The sequence below is a fragment of the Felis catus genome, chromosome C1 (assembly GCF_018350175.1).
Source record: "Felis catus isolate Fca126 chromosome C1, F.catus_Fca126_mat1.0, whole genome shotgun sequence".
Lineage (NCBI taxonomy): Eukaryota > Metazoa > Chordata > Mammalia > Carnivora > Felidae > Felis > Felis catus.
In genome coordinates, this window is record NC_058375.1 from 85,852,179 (window position 1) to 85,873,709 (window position 21,531).

Sequence of the window (21,531 nt, forward strand, 5' to 3'; positions counted from 1 at the left end):
CTCTTGGAAGAGGCAGCTTGAGAGAAAGAAGCTACACTACTTATTAAAGATACTTTATGTATTAAAACTGGATCTCCTCGGGTTGTGAAATTTCTAAGGTTTTGCCCTTCTCTTTTGTCTTTACATTTTTTTTTTTTACTTCAGAACACAGGGGAAAAGGTGTGGGTGGGAAGGTAGTTTCACTTCTTGAGTTGAGAATCTGCCAATTAGAAGTTCTCACAACACTGCAGGAGACAGGTGGGGTACTGAAGTTGTCATGGGACCACATCTTAGGGAAGGAGAGTTCTTCGGAATTCATGAAGGGCAGAAAATATTTTTCTCCAGATTTAGTTCTTATGAAGAACACACTCAAACTATTTAGTCAGTCAGTTAACCAGTTCCAACAAATTCCTGACCTAGCTGTCATTGAGTTTACATGGTTTTGTTGTCCCTAGATGATTTATAAACCTCCAAACACAGCTGGAGAGGCTACCCCATATCTATTCAGCTGGGGTGCAATAAACAGGTGGAACATGAGTTTACCAACGATAAGCCACAGAAATGTATTTTCAAAATGGTTCACACTTGTATGCTTTCCTTTGTGACATTTGTTAAACTACCAATGTGTTAAAGGTTTCCACTTACACCAGTTGTTGGTATATAAGCTGGACAGTATTCTGTGGTGTTTCATGTTCTGGAAGAAGTCTGGGCTCTTTCCTGAAGTGACCTTGTAAGGCAGAGTTAATGGTGCTTGCAAAAACCCTGCAGTCCTCTCTATAACACCCAGCAAGGCAAGAATTTGGTCTCAGCCTGTCTCCTTTGAAGATTAATTAGGGAATTTCCAATTACAGCAAGATATACTTTATATCAGAAGATAAAACTTCTTTATTTACACATAGCTTTCATAGTAGTGGCATTCATGGCTTAGAAAGGAACGTAGAAAATAATTGTATGAAGTTATTTTGAGCTGGATTGAAATGTTAATATATTCCCACCCTGTTCCTTTTCTATGGATTGAATTATGATAATCATATCAAGAAGGAGAAAAATAGCTTTTCTAGAGAATTTTAAACCTTTTTGGTGAGTGCAAGTAGAAACTTACATCAAAAGACTACTTTTTTTTTAATTTTATTTTTTTAAATTTACATCCAAGTTAGCATATAGTGCAACAATGATTTCAGTAGATTCTTTAATGCCCCTTACCCATTTAGCCCATCCCCCCTCCCACACCCCCTCTAGTAACCCTCTGTTTGTTCTCCATATTTGTCTCTTCTGTTTTGTCCCCCTCCCTGTTTTTATATTATTTTTGTTTCCCTTCCTTTATGTTCATCTGTTTTGTCTCTTAAAGTCCTTATGAGTGAAGTCCTATGATTTTTGTCTTCGAAAGACTACTTTCATTTTTTTAAAAAAAATTTTTTTAACGTTTATTTTTGAGACAGAGAGAGTCAGCATGCACGGGGGAGGGTCAGAGAGAGAGGGAGACACAGAATCAGAAACAGGCTGCAGGCTCTGAGCTGTCAGCACAGAGCCTGATGCGGGGCTCGAACTCATGGATCGCGAGATCATGACCTGAGCTGAAGTCGGATGCTTAACCGACTGAGCCACCCAGGCGCCCCCAAAAGACTACTTTTAATGCAACATACAGTTACTTGGAAACTGGTTTCAAATGGACAAACATAAACTAAGTGACCTTTTCACTCACCATACCTTTCTTTAACCTGCATACCACCCAAATAGCGAAGATTCACACCACCACTGGCTATTTCTCTTTTGGTTCTAATCAAGTTGACCAAAGTGGTTCTGAGAGGTTGGACTCCTAAGTGAAAAAGGGGTCAAGGTAGAAACTGTAGAAATCATTCCAGCTGCAAATGTTTATACATTTACATGAAACTTCAGATTTGGGTGTAATGATCTGTCAGATGTATTTTGTTTACTACTATCATGGCTCTCTTCCAAAGGGATTTAAACTGGCTTCAAAGAATGGACCAGGTGTACCGCAGAGGAGCAAAAAAGGGGCTTTGGACACCAAGTTTTGAGATAACGGATGCTGGAGCCGGAAGCTGAGACAAATAGTCCTCTCAGATGTCATAGGGTATTGGTCCTCTCTTCCCAGGTTGGGCAAGTTTACGCTAAATGTTCACCTTCATTCATGTCCAGGACACCTTATTGGTATTTATTTTACTCAAAAATTTAAGAATACTACAATACGTGCTTATTAACAATAAGACCAAGCTGTGTAGTAGATCTCTAGAACTTACTTTGTACCCTTTTACTAATTTGCTAAGAGGGTAAATCTTACTGTTAAGTGGTTTTACTACAAAATTATAATAATGACAATTATTATAAGAGGATGGGAGGAAACTTTTGAAGGTGATGGGCAAGACTGGTAGTGGTTTCTTGGATGTGTACTTACCTCCAACCCCATCAAGTTGTATACATTAAATATGCACAGCTTTTTGGATGTCAGTCATGCCTCAATAAAGTGGTTTAAAAATGTTTTTAAAGAAGAGATAATCTCCAAGTGAGATTGTCAGTCTTGACATCCAGATCTCCAAAAATGATTGTCAGGGACATGAAATAGAAAGTTCAAAAGACAAATTGAAATCAGGGATCAGAATAGTATAATGATAGTCTACGTAAGTATCTATCTATCATCTATGTGGTGTACATCTGGCCTTACTGAGAGCTGATGGAGATGAAGCTGTGACGTATAACATACGCCTTTTTTGCACTGAGAAGCAAAACCTGGGAGATATGGGGGTCCTAGAGACCTGAGATTAGAGGAGCCAATCCATTCTTGTCTTTAAAAAAAAAAGTAAGACTCTGGAGGAAATGGAACTATTTTTAAAAATCTAGGTTTCTTGCAGGCAGAGAGACTTAATGCCGCACTGCACATTCTGAGAGAGATGCCATACCCCACGAGGCAAGTTCCAGGCGGTTTCTCAACTCTAGAAAGATGTAATCAATTAGCTTCTCACGTAGCTTCGGTTGTAAATAACGTGGCATCCGCTGATTGTAACCAGTGGGTTTAGTTGACTAGGCCTTAGTTTTTCCTGATTTGAGGAAGTATATAATATTCACTTCTTCTCTCCCTTGGCCATTTTTCGCACCAATTTCCTTCACAAGTACAGCAGCTTGTCCAAGATTTTTCTGCTGCTTCAGGCCAAGGCAGTACCCTGCTTTATCACCTAGATCACATGCCTTCAATGGCCGCAGAGTAATGGCCGGGGACCACACTGAATGACTGCACTTCAGAAACCATAAAACAGAGCAGAGACACCAGCTCAGAGTGTCTCATGTCCCACTGGCACGGAACACCAGCCTCGGAGTTCTCCTTCTCAGACACTGCAGAAGAGGCTGAGTGAGGGGCACTGGCCCCAAGATGGCTGTCCCATTGCGACAAGAAGTGAGAGACCCTGACACTCGACCAAGCTGATGAACTGAGACTTTACAATAGTTTGATCCATTTTAAACTTAAGTCTGTTGGGAAAATTATCCTTAATTAAGGATTCCTTTTTCAGTGACAGGGGGTTGGGATTGCTAATTTCCAGGGTAAACCGAAAGAGGAAAATTTCATCCATCCTGTCTGGAGGAGAGCTAAATGTCAATTACTGAGTCAGGAACTAATTATCAGCCATTCTGGAGCTAGGAGAAGCCCTGTTTGTCGGTGTCCCCAGGATCACCCCTGGGTTCCATGATTTGTTAGAAGGATTCACATGACTCAGCATGTGGGTGCACTCACAGCTAAGATTTATTACAGTGAAAGGAAACCGCAAAATCAGCCAAGGGAAGTGGTGCATGGAGTGAGGCCTGGAGGACACCAGGTGCAAAAGCTTCCAAGCATCCTCTCCCAGTGGAGTCACACACGATGTGCTTAATTCCCCAGCAACCAGTGGTGACAACACAAGTGAAGTGTTGTCTACCAGGGAAGCTCATTAGAGACTCTGCACCAAGGTTTTTATTGGGGGCTGGTCAGGTAAGCATCCTCTGATTAGCATGAACCAAAATTCCAGACTTCCCGAAGGAAAGCAGGTGTTCTGCATAAACCTTATTGTTTGCACGGTCTGGGCACCTCGAACCACCATGATAACGAGGGAAAGTCTGATGTCCGTGCAGGGAGCTGTTTACCAGTCAAGTTCCCAGGTGGAAGCTAAGGCCAACCTTGAAAGCAGGCCTTGCTAAGGACATCAGTCTTAAACCTGCTATGTAAATGTAGTTTTGTACACTGTGTATCTTAGCTGACTAATTTGGTAGTAACCAAAGCCCACTTAAATGAATGTGCAGTTTTACATTATGAAGTTGACCCACAGTCTCTGTTTCTGAAGGCTTCTCCATGAAGGGCAGGAGCTGTGATCTGTAGAGAGGAATGCTATCCTTTGGGGTCTCCAGTGCTCCAGATGGGCCAGAGTTCTCATTTCTGTGTTGTTTTTAAATGGATAAATTCAGAAGTGGATCCCTTTCAAGGGAAACTGGAGTACGAAAAACTCCCTGAATCATCTTTGCTCTCAGAGATGAACTAGTCTCAAAACTTTGCTCTTACTATTTACCTGTTACTTAATAAGTGAAAGAAATAAAAATAGGTTATTACAACTTTAACGATATGACAATTTCAAAAATATTGAAGTAAAAAAGTAACTGAAAAAATTAAAGCAAAAAACTAACTGCAGTGAAAATAAAGACACCACTGAAGCTTTAATAAAAAAGATACACTTAAAATAGTAACATAGAAATGAAAATGATAAAATGTTTATATAAACTGATGAACTGCTTAAAATGAGATAAGAGGCAAATCTAAAGAATGAAACAGTGAGAGGGGTACCAGGGTGGCTCAGTCAGTTGAGCGTCTGACTCTATTTCAGCTCAGGTCATGATCTCATGGTTCATGGGATTGAGCCCCACATCGAGCTCTGTGCTGGCAGCACGGAGCCTGCTTGGGATTCTCTCTTTCTGTCTCTCTCTCTCTGCCCTTCCCTTCTTGTGCTCTCTTTCTCTAAGTAAATAAATAACAAACTTTAAGAAGAATGAGACAGTGAGATAATAGCATTTAGGAATTGAAAAAAAAATTTTTTTAATTTTGTTTTTGAGAGAGACAGATAGGGACAAAGCGTGAGTTGGGGAGGAGCAGAGAGAGAGGGGAACACAGAATCCAAAGCAGGCTCCAGGCTCTAAGCTGTCAGCACAGAGCCTGACGCGGGGCTTGAACTCACGAACCACAAGATCATGACCTGAGCTAAGTCAGCCACTTAACTGACTGAGCCACCCAGACACCCCAGGAATTGAAAATTTTAAAGGATGGGCTAGAATAATCTAAAACTAAGAATAAATGAAACAAGTCCTGGATTTTTAAAAATAAAAAAATAAAGAAGTTTAAAATACCTTCAACAAAGCAATAGGGCTGCTTGCACAGAGAAAGTCACGGATGCCCAAGGCTTCCCATTTAGCCTGATCCCAAGGTTGAGCTACCTTGGACAGACTTTATATGAGTCAAAATTCCCAGGAATATTCTAAGGAAAAGACCTATGAGCCAGACATTTTGTCCGTTCAAATGATCCCAATTACATCTCCAGCCTGGCATCTGCAGACCAGCAAAAGCAGTGAAGCCTTGTGGGGATATTAAGAATATAGTAAATCCATTAGTTATCTTGCTAGATAGCACTGAGAGGTTTGAGGTAGAGGAAACAGACGTGGAGAAGTGAAGTGACTTGTCCAAGTTCATCCAGCTAGCAGGTGGTCCAGCCCAGATTTAAAACACGGTGTTAATGGCAAAACCAAGCTCCCGACATTTTTGCTGTGTTACCTAGAGCCAGTCTGTCAAATATGACCTGATTGCTAGGAAAGGGCACATCAAAGTAAAATAACCAGAAACCTGTCAAGCAAGATGGGTCTCAGCATGTTAAAGCTTCAGGTGGTTCACATATTGTTAGGCCCAGAAAAAGTTTGGTTAAAACGTGCTATTGCTTTGAAAATAGGCCATGTTTCGAGGCAGGGAGCCTTAGAGACATCTATGAAATAATCTCTTGCTGATTCTCAGCCAGCATGAAGAATCCAAAAAGATCAAGAATTCATACATGAGGCCTTATGTAAGAAAATGAAATTCTTAAAATTGTAAAAAAAAAAAACTCGTTTTAATGTAGTGTTGAAAGGATTAGTTGGCCAAAGGCAGAAAGTTCAGATTTGAGGTTCCCACAGCGACCTGCCTGTGGACCTTTTTGACACGCTCTAGAAAAAGCTTCTCTTTCTGTGCTCACACAATGGGCAGCATCTAATAAATGGGTTGAGGCTGTGAAGGGATTCTTTAGATAAATTTTAACATTGTCCTAATAATAAATTCTGGGAAATTCTTTTCCGAGTTGTGTCGTTCTTTTGGTTTTAATGGGCTTAAACACTATGCACCAATACACCTGACGATATTATAACTGGAATCCTATACTTAATACCATTTTATTGAAAGTATGTATTATGGGTTTTACTCAATATGTTACTTTTATTTTAAGAAGTAATATGACTCACAAAAAAACCCCAGAAATTAATAAGAGTAAAATATTTAAATCCTTTATTCCCACAAATTGGCTAACCTGAATTTTGATAACAGATCATACGTCCAGATTTTTTTTTTTTTCAAAAGCATGTTCTATATAGGGCGCCTGGGTGGCTCAGTTGGTTAAGTGTCTAACTTTGGCTCAGGTCATGATCTCAAGGTTCGTGGGCTTGAGTCACACATCGGGCTCTGTGCTGACATCTCAGAGCCTGGAGCCTGCTTCAGATTCTATGTCTCCCTCTCTCTCTGCCCCTCCCCCACTCGTGCTTTGTCTGTCTCTCTTAAAAATAAACATTAAAAAAAAATCATGTTCTATACTCAAATAATGACTCTATCTGAATACCGGGAATGTTATGTGTTTTCTTGTTCCTGCACAAAAATGATATGCTGCACAAAAACAGGCCCTGGCTCCTCTTGTGAATTACATTTTAAGGTTTCTTCTCATATATTTTACTTGCCATATATTGTCAATCCTTTCAGTGGTCCACTTGTTTTCCACCTTCTTCAGGATGCCTTGTCATCTGTTGTGTTTGGTGAAGTGTAATTCCGCCCGCCCCCCCCCCCCCCCCATCACAAAGCTGTGGCATCTTTAATGTCTGCTTTTTGTTGCTGTATCCCAGGTACCTGACTCATCATGGGTATAGATTAGACCCTTTTATTTCACTTGACTTTTACTTTTTTTCATATCCTCTCCCAGTGCTTCAGAAATAAGTGCTACATCAATTTCATTTTCTTGGGTAGACCCTTGGCCATTAGATGTAGAAATCTGAGTGAAATCTGGTTTGAGACAGCTTCCTGCTAGGAGCAGACCTTTGAAGAGGCTTTATCAGAAAGGATTTGGGAACACTTAATGGGCTCTCCCTCTGGTGTCTTTGATGGTCTAGAAAGAACTGAGACAGTGAGAAAAGAATCAAAGAAAGTAACTCACACTGACCCACAGAGATTGGAAAGTTGGCTGTGGGTTGCTATTTTATTCATTCATTCATTTGACCAAATTTATTGAGTGGTTACTGAGGAGCTACAGCTGTAAAGTGAAAACTGTGCTCAAGTTGGTAGTCTTTTGAGGAATACAGACACCTAAACAATGGCCATCCATTTTGAAGACACCCTTTTCCTGGGAAATGCTGATGTTCTTGAGGAGAGAGTGTGGAAAAAATCTGAAGAGAAGGTGTGGTCAGAGGAGCCTTTCCAGAGGAGGACCATGTGTTGAGATGGTTTTGAAGGCAGCAGGAGATGTAGGAGTAAATATTGGTATCTATTTTTTTCTGATTTTTAAAATGTTTTTACTTTATTTTTGAGAGAGAGTGAGAGAGCACCAGAGTTGTGAGCAGGGATGGGGCAGAGAGAGAGAGAGAGGGAGAGACACAGAATCCAAAACCAAGCTCCAGGCTCTGAGCTGTCAGCACAGAGCCTGACACGGGGCTCGAACCCATGAACTGTGAGATCATGACCTGAGCCGAAGTCGGATGCTTAACCAACTGAGCCACCCAGGTGCCCCAAGGTATTTTTTTCTAATTAAGAACCTGAAGGTGTTCACCTGGTAAAGAACTAGAAGGAACAGCCATCTCCAGACCAATGGAGCCGTCTGGTGCTCTGGTTCCCACCAGCCCTCCACACCAGCATGGTCTGTACCTTCTAAACTTTAAGATGATACCAAGAGGAGAAGAGATGGTTTGTAGGACAAAATGAACTACCTGCTGAATCCTTACTGCTTTTCCACAAACTGACAAAACTAAGAGATGAAAATCTTTTTAACTTTATTGGAATATAACTTTCCAGGCTGTCCATTTCCTCAGCTGGCCATGTTTAAAGGATTTGTATACATAAATTGAACATTAAAACAGTTGTAACGTGAGCTTCCTATGGAACTATGATTCTTAATTCTGACTGCATTAGAATCACCCGGGCAATATTTTAAAAATAGTGGCACCAAGGCTCTACCTCAGACCAACTGAACTAGAAGGTGGGGCATAAGCCTGAAATTGTTTTTTAAGCTCTTCCTCCCTCCCTCCCTCCCTTTCCCCTCTTCCTTCCTTCCTTCCTTCCTTCCTTCCTTCCTTCCTTCCTTCCTTCTTAAAAACTTCCCCAGCAATTCCTGGTACACACCAGAGCTAAGAAATTGGGAGAAGAAAGCCAAGTTTTCCAACCATTTAACACTTTTTAAAATAAGATTTTAATTTTTCAGGGTGGCTTTCACAATTGACATTTAGGTTGAGATATAATAGACTAAAGAGTACCCTCTTATGTATCAGTCAACAAATATCTTGCTCAAGGGAATGTGCTAGGAACTGTGGGGGAATAAAAAGAAGTGGGACAAAGATGAGAAGGCGTCATCTCCATGCCTTCATCATGCCTGCAAGGAGTTCACAATCCAGTTGGGGAAATAATATTGTGAGAGAAACCCAACTTTAGTTGAGGACACAGGGGCCTGTAGAGCCCAAGGACTGGGAAGTGGGTGGGCTTCAGGTACAGGTAGAACCAGGAGCTTGAAACCAGCAGGAATACCTTTTCTCTTTCTCTGCACGGCAGATAGCAGGGCTACTGACAACTGTCACATGCTGCAACTTAAGCTTTAGTCACCCGGAGAGACATTGGCTGACTTTAAGTTTCAAGTTCATACCCAGGGGAAGGGATTCACATTCACCTCTAGACTTATGAACCGTATTTATTAGGTTGAGGGAGTTGGGCTCATGGAAGAAAAGAGCACCTCCCTTTGAAATCAGGTAAAGGATAGTAGTTTTCTGGACAGTAGGTGTCCTGGTCCCCCCAAAAGTGTGGAATAAGGGGTTTTCTGAGCAGACAAAACAAACGTCCACTACACTTGCATAGCAAGACAAAGATGTTATAGGACAGCCCTGGAGAACAATGTTGTTCAGAAATAATGATCAAGAGATGGTACAGAGTATTGCTGTACCCCACTCGAAGAAAGCTGGATCTTTGGAGCAGCCTCTTTGCAGACAGGATCTGTGTATACATTTATGTTTCCCACCAAATGTGTGGTATGTGGGGTGGGGGGTGGTCGGACAAAATGAGGCAGTGCTTGTAAGGTGCTTAGCACAGAGAGTCACCGCCTACCCCACACCCCAACCAGAGGCAAGCATGGAGAGTTTGGTTTTATCTATGGTATTTGAAGGGCATCTAAGTGGATTATATCTAATATGCAGTCTGAAATGTGCTGATGTCCTTAACTCTTGTTTTTTTTTTTTTTTTAATTTTTTTTTCAACGTTTATTTATTTTTGGGACAGAGAGAGACAGAGCATGAACGGGGGAGGGGCAGAGAGAGAGGGAGACACGGAATCGGAAACAGGCTCCAGGCTCTGAGCCATCAGCCCAGAGCCTGATGCGGGGCTCGAACTCACGGACAGCGAGATCGTGACCTTGGTGAAGTCGGACGCTTAACCGACTGTGCCACCCAGGCGCCCCACTCTTGTTTTTTAATATTTATTTTTGAGAGAGTGAGGACAAGCTGCAGAGGGGCAGAGAGAGAGAGGGACACAGAGGATCCGAAGCAAGCTCTGCATTGTCAATGCAGAGCCCGATGCGGGGCTCGAACTCACTAACTGTGGGTTCATGACCTGAGCTGAAGTTGGAGGCTTAATCGACTGAGCCACCCAGGCTCCCCATGATGTCCTTAACTCTTAAATTCCATGACAGAGAGGCTTCGAACACATATTTGACAGTTGTTTTCACAGAGGCTCTGAAGGCTGTGTCCAGCATTTGGGAAATTTTTCAAGGATTATAGAATAATGAAATATGCTGAGAAAAGGGCTGCTGGAAACTGACAGTGTCTATTTTCTTTCTGAGCTGGGAGTAGGCTCCTTATTTCTGAGATGAAGAAAATAGAATATATTAGTTTTTCTAACCACCAGTGATTGTCTCAATGAGGTAGAAACAGGATAGTAGCTCCTGGTTGTCCTATTTATTTCCTAGTCAATCTAATTTAAACTTTAAAATTACATGACCAATTTCTTAGATTTTTCTTAAGTAATTTCATTTTTTATCTCAATTCTGCTTAACTTCAATCAAGGATGATAATTGTGGCCAAGTACCGAAGAGCGTATGATCTTTTCCCCCATCAGTGATATGTGAGAAAACACACACACACGCAAACACACATGCGCACGCGTGCACACACACACACAAACACACAGTGCTCTTTTAAAGTAATTTGATCTCATCACTTCAATTACCTAAAATAATTCCTAAATGCTTGAAAACATGAAACTGGATGGTCTCCATCCAGTTCCTATCTCTACCAGACAGAAATATTTTTCAAGCACATTTAAAAAAATAAACTATATTAAACCCTTACTGGAAAAAAAGCCACTTCTGGACAGAGACCAAGCCAAAGCAATTTTAGTTTAAATTGGTTTTCCTGGAAAAGCTGAAAATGCAGTTCAGAAAAGAAATGCTTTGGCAACTTTACAAATCAACACTCAAAAACTAACATGATCATTCTACATGGCCTCTGCTTCAGTGGTTCTCAAATACTAGTGTAGAAAAGAATTGCCTGGGGAGCTTGTTAAAATCAGATTCCTGGGCCCAGAGAGTAGTTCTGATCCAGACCCAGGTGATGCTGGTATAGGAGATTTGAAGACCATGGTCCAATTAACTCTGAAAAGACAAATTTAGAGATTTATAAATTGATAGTGCTAGAATGAAGAGTTGTGTTTGCGTTTATTATGTTACCTTGTCGTGTGTTTATAAATTGTGTTAATCTCAAAGCCCACTTCAGCGGACTAGTGTCATGGGACAACCTGGTTTGAGGCATAGATCTGTCACTATGTGCATGATTTGGGGTAAGTCATCCACTGTCAATTTTCTGTAAAGTGAAGAGATTGAATGACATCAATGCTTTTTTAATTTGAGAGAGAGATAGAGCAGGGGGTTGGGGAGAGGCAGAGGGAGAGAGGGAGAATCCCAAGCAGGATCCACACTGTCAGTGCAGAGCCCGATGTGGGGCTCGAACTCATGAATCATGAGATCATGACCCGAGCCGAGATCAAGAGTCAGACTCTCAACCTACTAAGCCATCCAGACATCCCAACATCAAATGACTCTTAACCCTTTAAGATTACAGACTCCTTTGAGAAGCTAAAATAATTATTTAATCTTCTCCAGAAAAATGTACACACACACATATACATGTTTGCACACAAATTTGGGGAAGATCTCAGTTTTCTTAAAATGCTTATAGGGACTTCCTGTGGCAATGACTCAGAGCTGGAAAATTGGTTTATCTAAACCTGTGTTTCGTAAGCCAGCCACTCCCTCCAGATTTGTTCTTTGAGAGGGTGTCCCTTTACGCCCTCCACTCCTGCCCCAGGTTGGGAATCACCATCGTCATTAACATGTGCAGCACACTTACACCCTGGCTACTTGGTGAAGCTGTTTGCATAAAAATAATCATTATAAGACTCCCCCCAACCCCTTAGAGATAGGTGACATTATTTGCATTTTCCAAATGAGGAAACTGAGATCTGAAAGGTGAAATAACTTGCCAGCAATTACAAACAGGCTCTGGCTTTTACCCTGAGCTCTTCACCTCTCTGACAGGGTTTCTCAGTCTGGGCGTTGTTGACATTTTGAGTTGGATAATTCTTTACTGTGGGGTTCTGTCCTGTGCATTGTGAGATGTTGAGCAGCATCTTTAGCCTGTACCCATTAGATGGAGTGACACCCCCTGCCCCCATTTGTGACAACCAAAAATGCTTCCAGACATTACGAAGTGGCCCCCAGATGAGAACCATGCCCTGTGGTACTGGCTGATGGCACTACCCTTAGTAGGGAGCCGCTGTTGCTGAGGCAAGGTTATGTGCGCTCTCAAGTCTGACAGGGCAGAAGAAAAGTTGGCAATCATCATTACAAGGCTTCAGGTATCCCAGGTAAAGGGCTTTAGGAAGGAATAAACCACAGGTCGTTTCCAGTCCATGATTCCATAAATTCATAATTTCTAAAAACTCTACTATTGTGGTTTCTTGTCATACTAAATGCTCCCACATGGTCGAATTACTCCTAAATTTGGCTGTCAAGCAACACAGAGCTGTCGTTCCTTTGCAAAACCTCTTCTATAGTCCAAAGAGGCTCACATACTTCTCAGTTGTGCTCTTTCTGAGGCACCAAGATCTGAGGAGATACAGTTGGGGTTTGAAATGGGCTTTTGGACAGTCTCAGTGCTGTGCTGAGTGAGGTTGCTCTGTGGCATGGCTCACAGCACACAGGGAAGGCATTAGGAAAGAGCAATTTTTCACTGCGGCCACTCACCCTTTGGTTTTTCCAAAGAATGTGAGAGAGTTGCTAGAGTATGTTTGGTGGATTTTGAGTACTAGGAAACTAGTATCAGTATTAAAACCGAGTACTAAGAAAAGTACACACTGGACCCTGTCAGGGGTGGGTGTGCGGCTGTATGAGCGGGGATTGTTATCAACAAGAGCTCTATTTAAAAATAATTTGGTGGCATAAAGCATGAGGATATGGTTGCATGTAGCTTTTAAAGTATTTTAGAAAAATCAGCAATGACAACACTTTGCTGCATGCCTCTGACGCTGGCTGTATCTCTTGAGAAGGTAATTGAGATTGAAATCTTGATCCCACATATCAAAGATTCCCAAGGGACCTATTCAGTCAACAAATGTTTGAGTATTTACAATGGGTCAGGCACTCTGACCAAAAAGAGAGCCTGGCCCTTGACCAGTTTACCATTTGGGGAGAGAATAACCAATCCCTCGGGAGCCTGGCCGTGGCAGCCTTATGGTCACGTGTTTTGGGGCACACAGGCTGGCCAAGCCGTCTTGGGAGTTAAGGAAGATTCCTTGCAGAAGGTGAAGTCTGAACTCAGACCCGCAAGATGAGTAGGATTTAGGTAGGCAAAGGTGGGGCCAGATGGCAAAGAGACAGCCACAGGAAAGGTGGGGCCAGATGGCAAAGAGACAGCTACAGGAATGGCATGCCCTGAGTAAGTGGACATGCCTGGCAGGAGCAGGAGGAGCAGCCGAGGCCCACTCAAGGAGAGCAAGTCTACAGTCTGGCTGGAGCAGGGTTGGGGGAGGGAGATGGGGTGCAGAAGTGAGGCTGGAAGAGGCCGGGCGCTTGTTCAGGGCTACTGTGAGACCTGTGCAGACCTCAGCACTTGCGGAGGCCCCATCACACGTCAATCATATCAAACATGTGAAAATGTATCCCCGTCCCACCTTAAAGTAATTTACAAATAACGAGTTGATTTGCAGTTGACTGTTTAATAGCATATTAATTTCTATTACAAACTTTTCTTTTTTTATATTTCAGAGCCAGTAATTCTTTTTTTCAGATATTAAGCATTTTCAAAGGGTCTTGAAAAGCTGGTCTGCTCAAGGCACCGTGCTTAAAGGGCCCAAATGGTAACAGCCTTGTTTCAAACCTTCAGGTTTAAACCTGGGCAAACCTGGTAACTGGCTTCCCTCTACTGCCCACTGTCTGCTCTCTCCTTTCTTCTGTCCTCCTGGAGCGCTGGCAGGACGTGTGAACACTCAGCTGGAGTGGCCTCAGCTTCTCCCGCAGCAAGCAGCTGCCCTCTGACTCAAGTGTTCACTGTTTGGGCTGTATGCAGATGTGAAATTTTCAGGTCACATCCTTAAAAAGGAAGCCAGCTGCCCTTCTTTCTTCTTTTTTCATCTCTGCCAGCTGGGATGCGGATGTGGTAGTGGTGAAACAGCGTCAGCCACGTAGCCAAGGATGGCATCCTAAGGCAACGGTTCTAGAACTTTAGCAAGCATTAGAGTCTTAGGTCTGAGAGGATGCCAAGGGCTAGCTGTATGACAAGGGTGTGGACGGGACTTGGATGGGCAGGCTGGAGTGTTCTGTATAAAACAAGTCCCTCTGGCTTGTGATGACAGAGCTGAGGGTAGGGAGAGAGGGGAGTGGACAGTGGGACAGAGGCAAGTTTGCCAAGTTGTCACATTCCACCAGCCTGGAACAATCTATGAATCTAAGAATTCTAAATTGAGCCCAGCTTTCCAGTTGTCGTGCAAGTATGTTTGTCAAGTTAGAACAGAACATTTTATTTAACAGTTTGATAGCTTGATTGATGCTGTTAAAATATTTGGACATATGGCCTGTGATCTTATATCTGGACTCCTGCCCTGTTGCAGGCAGGCCCGACATGAGGACCAAATGAAACAATAGACGAAAAGCTCTCAAAATAATGCCCGGTACATGTGGTGTGTATTCAGTAACATTAGCAATGATGATGCTTATGATTCTCCTGAGGACAACAGGGTCTTAGTGAAAGAATTTAAGCACAATAGTGACTTTTGCTCACTATTTCTTCCAACGAGTATTAAGGGTATACTATGTATCTGGCATTGTTCTGGGGGCTTCCAATAATACTAGTAATCAGACCAAAGCTCCTATTTTCTTTTTCTTTTCTTTTTTTGAAGTTTATTTATTTTGAGAGAGAGAGAGAATGTGGGAGGTAAAGAAAGAGAGGGAGAGAGACAGAATCTCAAGTGGAGTCTGCACTGTCAGCATAGAGCCCAATGTGGGGCTCCAACTCGTGGACCATGAGATCATGAGCTGAGCTGAAACCAAAAGTCAGATGCTTAACTGACTGAGCCACCCAGGCGCCCCAAAGCTCGTACTTTCAAGGAATGTACATTATCATGGAGGGTGGGGAAAAATAAAAAAAATACTTAACACCTGTCAAATGCTGTCTTTTAGTCTTAGATCACTTTGGTCGGAGGGAGGTAAGATTGCAAGTAGACATCAGTTAGGAGCTTGTTGGGATAATTTAGAGAAGACACGATTGTTGTCTGATACCAGGTAGTGGCAGAGTGAATAGAGATCAGTGAATACATTTAAAAAACATTAGTGTGGTAGAATAATGACACTTGGTGATTGATGGGTATAGGGAGGAAGAGGAAAAAAAAAGAAGGAATCAAAAATTACAGCTAGGATTCTGACTTAGGCATCAGGATAATGGTGATGCTAGTCACTGAGACTGGAATATAGGAGAAGGAGGGACTGGTTTGGAAAGAAGATGAGGGGATCAGTTTTGGACCCTGGGGGTTTGAGACGCCCAAAGAACACACGAGTGACAATGTCCAAGAGGCAATTTTGTATACAGGAGGAACTTTAGCCAGGTGGAAACTATCTCGGGGATGAGAGCAAAAGCATTCAGAGGAAAAGGAGGTAGAAGCAGAAACCAAGCTATTCTTCCAGGAGACGGAGTGAGCTTGTGTAGGCAGCTTGAGAAGGAGATGAAGAGCAGGGGAAGTTTTTATTAGATGGTGGTGAAAGTGGCATTTTTGAAGCCGAGGGAAAGCAGCCAGTGGGAGTAGAGAGACTAGACACGTATCACAAGGATGGCTGATGGGGCAAGTTCCTGCTGGGTGCAGGAGGCAAGAAGTGGTCATGAAAATCACTTATCATTTCACCACGGGAAAAAAATGACATCATTTATATAGCCATCCATTCACTGGCTCAGTAATTATTTATTGAGTACCTTCTACATGCCAGGCACTGGTCCTGGTGCTGGGAATGAGCCAGAAAAAAACCCCTCACCCTATTTTATGTAAGTTCAGGAGCTTACAACAAAACCCAAACCAAATACAAAGAAAAACTTGGTCGTTGCCAGGCCAAGGCTAAAGAAGGCATGGTCTTGGCAGAAAGGTGAGTTACTGCAAGGTACGAGAGCCCCTCAGCAGGGATTCTGCCCGCACAAGCAACAGCTGGGACCAGGAACCTGGAATTCAAATATCGCCTTGATGTGAGAGGAAATCTTAATCTCAACAATGAGATTAGAGGAATCTCTTTGCAGAGATTCTATAAACAATTAGAGGAATCTCTTGTGGGCGTGCTGTGCTTGATGTACTCAGACTCAATAAAGACAAATGACGGCAAGCAACGGACAATGGCTAATTCTCTTCAACATCAATAAACTTGATATCTGAACCTTCAGTCCTCTGAAAAGCAAATCTCTGTTTCTTCTCTTTAATTCCCCAACTCAACTGATTCTGCTTAATTGCTGCCTAAAAGGACTAAACCCATCAAGTCGTGTTTAGCTCTAACCCCATTAGAGTTCTTAACAGTCATTAACTAATGCGGTTCTTTGAAAGGGCATGAGGAAGTCCAAGGAGGTACATCTTGTAGTCTTGCACTCGATTCTGAAATGTTCCCCTTGTGGGCAGCCTGGAAAGGACTTAATGCTGTGTGATCCAGGACTACAGCACATGTTAGGTAGGAGGTAGGCTTCCAGAACTAGGGAGGAGAAGGGTTGAATTTATGCATGGGTATTCACAGAAAGTTTGGGGGGGGAAGGGGGGGGTTGGAAGTCACTGGGTGAAAAGTTCTTATTTGACAAGATGTAAAAATGACCCATCACAAGGCCAGTTGTTGGACGCTCGGCTTGGAACTCTGGTGTCCTGAAACCCCACCTAGCATTGTTTTCCCTCATGCCAGGTTACCATATTCCATAGTCAGTTAAGTTTTCAAATAAGTAAGTTTCCCAGTGAAAAATGATCACTGGGAGGGGGGAGGGGGAAAGACGGTTGGCTTTTATGGCAAATTTCCCATGTGGAATGGCTGAATAAATGCTGCATCAAAGAAACTTCCAACATCTGACTGCAAATCTCCATCTAAGACCACAAAATAAAAAGTTCTCAATAAAGGAAGAGACATCTTTGTCATTGACATTGTGGATTATTCAGGTTTCTTTGTTTCTCCCTGACACCTACTTTTACCTTACTTCATTTTTACCCTCTAACCATTTCAGTACCCAACACAAGCCAAATTCTGGAAGGGAGTTCGATGAGGAGAATAAAATAAAAATTATTATTTAAATTGAGACGTGGGGATTTTCTGTGGATAATTGTCCATGTTGCATCTTACCAAAGAAAATATGAATTTCACTTAGGATATAAAGTAATTCTCTCTGAAAGTGTGGGATGGAAGAGATCAGTCCTGAGTACTAGAAATCTATTTGTCCCTCAGGAAATTCTTGCCCACCGAACGCATGAGGCTAGGATGACATATATTAGGAGCGTATTAAATTTTATTCTAACACTGATGGGAGGGAAAAAATGAAGGAAAGAAAAATGAAGCAGGGTGAAGAATAAGGTGATTGAGAGAAAAGAAAAGACAGAGAAACTTGTTAATTACAGGACTTTCTGAACAAGATTTTTTTTTTCCCCTTTCACAAGATAGAAGCTATTGAATAATTCATGCCAAGCGTGGAAAGGCTGCCTTTTCCCTGGGTGATGTATAAGTGAGCACGAGAGAGCTTCGTGTGGGTTCACCACATCAGCCACCACTCTTGCTTCTGAGCACAGGGTGCTCTCCTCTTGAGCTCAGCTTCTGCTTTTGCAGCCAAGCATCCTTCCTTCTGCTGCCTGCCTGCCCACCCTTCTGGGCTTGCAGCCTTCTCCAGCCCTGCTGCCAGCTGAGAAACCTCCCTGCAGCTGCTGGGTTCTGCCTAGGACCATGTGTGTGGATGTTGCTCGGGAGAAGCAAGCACTTGCTCCTGGCACTGATCCCAGCTGAGTTTCTCCTGTTGATTTTGGGACCACAGATGCTGCTGCTGAGGAGGTATTTCCTGGCATCCCTGCCTCCGCTACTGCCAGCTAAGGACCAGCCCAAAAGTAAGGTATCCCCCAACCCCTCTCCCCTGGCATTTTCTCCAGCTGGGATATCTCTGCTTTGCTTTCTCTTGGAAACTGGGGGCTCCATCTGGCAATATTCCCAACTCTCTCTCTCTCTCTCTCCCTGTGTGTGTGTGTGTGTGTGTGTGTGTGTGTGTGTGTGGTGTTTGGGGGGAGATGGGGAGACTCTTGGTATTGCTCTGTCCCAGGGCTTCCCTGGTTCCTGCTGAATGTAAAGAGGCCTTTCCCCTGGCACTGGAGACATTTCCGAGGCAGGCACCTGTCATCTGCCACCCCCGTTCTTCTCGAGCTCCTTCTCTCCCCCTCCCCCAGCCCATTATTCTGCTCCAGCCTTTTGTGTCGGTGGCAGAGGGCTGAAGGGATGTCTTTGCCCTCCCTGCAGGTGGGTGTCAGGATGGGCCGCGCGGTGAGAAGCTGATGCTATCAAGCGAGGTGTGAAGAGTTGGCCAGAATGACCAACTCCTCCTCCACGTCCACCTCCTCCACCACCGGGGGATCGCTGCTGCTGCTCTGCGAGGAAGAGGAGTCGTGGGCGGGCCGGCGCATCCCCGTGTCCCTTCTGTACTCGGGCCTGGCCATCGGGGGCACGCTGGCCAACGGCATGGTCATCTATCTCGTGTCGTCCTTCCGAAAGCTGCAGACCACCAGCAACGCCTTCATCGTGAACGGCTGCGCCGCGGACCTCAGCGTCTGCGCCCTCTGGATGCCGCAGGAGGCGGTGCTCGGGCTCCTGCCCACCGGCTCGGCGGAGCCCCCCGCGGACTGGGACGGCGCCGGCGGCAGCTACCGCCTGCTGCGGGGAGGGCTGCTAGGCCTCGGGCTCACCGTGTCCCTCCTGTCCCACTGCCTGGTGGCCCTGAACCGCTACCTGCTCATCACCCGGGCGCCTGCCACCTACCAAGCGCTGTACCAGCGGCGCCACACGGCGGGCATGCTGGCGCTCTCCTGGGCGCTCGCCCTGGGCCTCGTGCTGCTGCTCCCGCCCTGGGCGCCGCGGCCCGGTGCCGCGCCCCCGCGCGTCCACTACCCGGCGCTGCTGGCCGCCGCGGCGCTGCTGGCGCAGACGGCGCTGCTGCTGCACTGCTACCTGGGCATCGTGCGCCGCGTGCGCGTCAGCGTCAAGCGGGTCAGCGTCCTCAACTTCCACCTGCTGCACCAGCTGCCCGGCTGCGCCGCCGCCGCCGCCGCCTTCCCGGGCGCCCCGCACGCGCCGGGCCCGGGGGGAGCCGCGCACCCGGCGCAGGCCCAGCCCCTGCCGCCCGCGCTGCACCCGCGGCGGGCGCAGCGCCGTCTCAGCGGCCTGTCGGTGCTTCTGCTCTGCTGCGTCTTCCTGCTGGCCACGCAGCCGCTGGTGTGGGTGAGCCTGGCCAGCGGCTTCTCGCTGCCCGTGCCCTGGGGCGTGCAGGCGGCCAGCTGGCTCCTGTGCTGCGCCCTGTCCGCGCTCAACCCGCTGCTCTACACGTGGAGGAACGAGGAGTTCCGTCGCTCGGTGCGCTCCGTCCTGCCCGGCGTCGGCGACGCGGCGGCGGCCGCCGCTGCCGCCACGGCCGTGCCCGCGGTGTCCCAGGCGCAGCTGGGCACCCGCGCCGCCGGCCAGCACTGGTGACCCGGCGGGGCCCCGAGGGAAGCGGAGATGCCGAGATGCCGACGTCAGCGTGGCCTCCTGCTCTCGTCAAGTACCCTCTGCCTGAACGAAGACTCCTGCTGGCCGAGCCCGATAAATCGGTGCGAAGATTTCGCCTTCGACCCCGGTGGGATACCTGTCGAACCAAGGTCTTTCCCTAAATGGGGTCCCCGAAGTCATTTTGAACAGCTACCTGATTTTTACCCTTTGTTTCTGTGTTTTAGGGAAATCCGAAAGTCAAAACACCGGAAACTTCAAGAACTTGCACACCGACCTTTCAAAAGAGCAGGTTAATTTATTTCAGCACTGTTTTTGAAAAAGAGATTTGATAATGTATTACCGTTCCCACCTTCATCGTCTTATAATATAGATGAAGCACCTCGAGTGTGCATGAGCCAAAGGAAATAATATTGATGAAGGAAATAATATTTAAGAAGTATTTAGGAAAGTAACCTATCTTTGATGATGCTTCTGTTATAATTTAGCCTTTGTATCAACCCGAAGAATGAGACCACAGGTATGCACACCAGTATGAGTTGCCATTAAGACCTCATGCCCTTTATTCTTAAAAGGGTTTGTTTTTATAAAGTCGCATCCTTGCCGAATGCGATAGAATCTTAGCCAGTGAGAGAAGAGAAAACAGATTTATTATTTTACACTCGTTTTTGCACTTCTAAGACTGAACATTAGCATTACCTTGCTGAAGTGAAAGTTTTCCATTGTGCTGATTGGTGGCCTGAGCCAGCAATGGAGTTTTGAAAACAAATAAGGGGGTTATCTATTTTAGGTACCAGTTTCATGTTTTTAATAGCATGCACACTTGTGGCTACCTTCATTTTGTAATCAGTTTATTCGCCTTATGAGTGTGATTGCAGCTTTGAACATTCTGTACTATAATGGTTGCTAAAGAGAATAAGTCCTTCTGTTTCTCTTTAACATTTAAAATATCTCAATGCACATGATATAATTAAACACTAATAATACCATGACTGCACAGCTGATATTAGCTGCTATTGCATGCTCCTAGATGTTAGAACTTACTGGGCATGTGGTATACTAAAGCAATACCCTCTAGACAAGGACATTTTGCTTCTTCCAGACACCAGAAGAAGTGGCCGTCAGTTATTTGAAAAGAGACACGGAGATACGCTGGCCACCCTACAGTTCTTGTCTTGACCCACTTTATGAGAAACTCCCAGCTGGGACTTTATCTTGCAAATGGAACCACAGTCAAGATGGATCAATAATAATGGTTTTGGCTCTGCAAAGCGGTCTGTGCTCTCCTAGGGTTTAGACAAGCCACACATGAGAAAGCAACACTGTTCTTTATGTAGTTCGTATATATATTACCATTGCACTCAACATTAATATTGTGTCTGTTGAAGGAGGTGTCATAAACTCAGTTATATATAGCAAACAGTTCAAATGGGAAATCTGTTTTAAAATGTAGAATTTGAGGCTTGTCATTTCCGTCTTTGGTTTACTAAATTTGCTTAGAGATAGTTGAAACACAACATCATGTGAAATCACTTTATAAAATTAAAATGGGAAAAAAAGTAACTTAAGCTAATCATGTATTAGCCTTGTGACTGCTAACTACATCAAGTATGGGGCTGAACAATCTCCATGAACTGTGCAGTTCAGAACAAAAACAGCTTGTGTTGTTGCACTCTTGAACATTATCAGGATAGTGGGAACATGCGTGCGTTTGAATAATTATGGGAGTTGCAGGAAACTTGGACATGTTTGTAGTAAA

At 44.4% G+C, this 21,531-nt stretch overlaps 1 protein-coding gene across 2 annotated transcripts; it reads left to right on the forward strand.

Annotated features, from left to right (window-relative positions):
• Positions 1-15,095: 15,095 nt before the first annotated feature.
• Positions 15,096-20,064, forward strand: GPR88 (G protein-coupled receptor 88). 2 transcript variants are annotated; one of them, XM_019839093.3, is made up of 2 exons: positions 15,096-18,130; positions 18,534-19,894. In XM_019839093.3, exon 2 carries the CDS (start codon positions 18,603-18,605, stop codon positions 19,755-19,757), a length of 1,155 nt encoding a protein of 384 aa, XP_019694652.2. In that variant the 5' UTR covers positions 15,096-18,130; positions 18,534-18,602; the 3' UTR covers positions 19,758-19,894. The 2 variants fall into 2 exon arrangements, 1 of the variants encoding a protein (XP_019694652.2); XR_006584587.1 differs by adding an exon at positions 20,000-20,064 and having other exon boundaries at positions 15,096-19,876.
• The last annotated feature ends 1,467 nt before the right edge of the window (positions 20,065-21,531 follow it).

Bases quoted from the DNA above. Each gene is read 5' to 3' on its own strand.
- GPR88 (XM_019839093.3), top strand. From the start codon at position 18,603: ATGACCAACTCCTCCTCCACGTCCACCTCCTCCACCACCGGGGGATCG.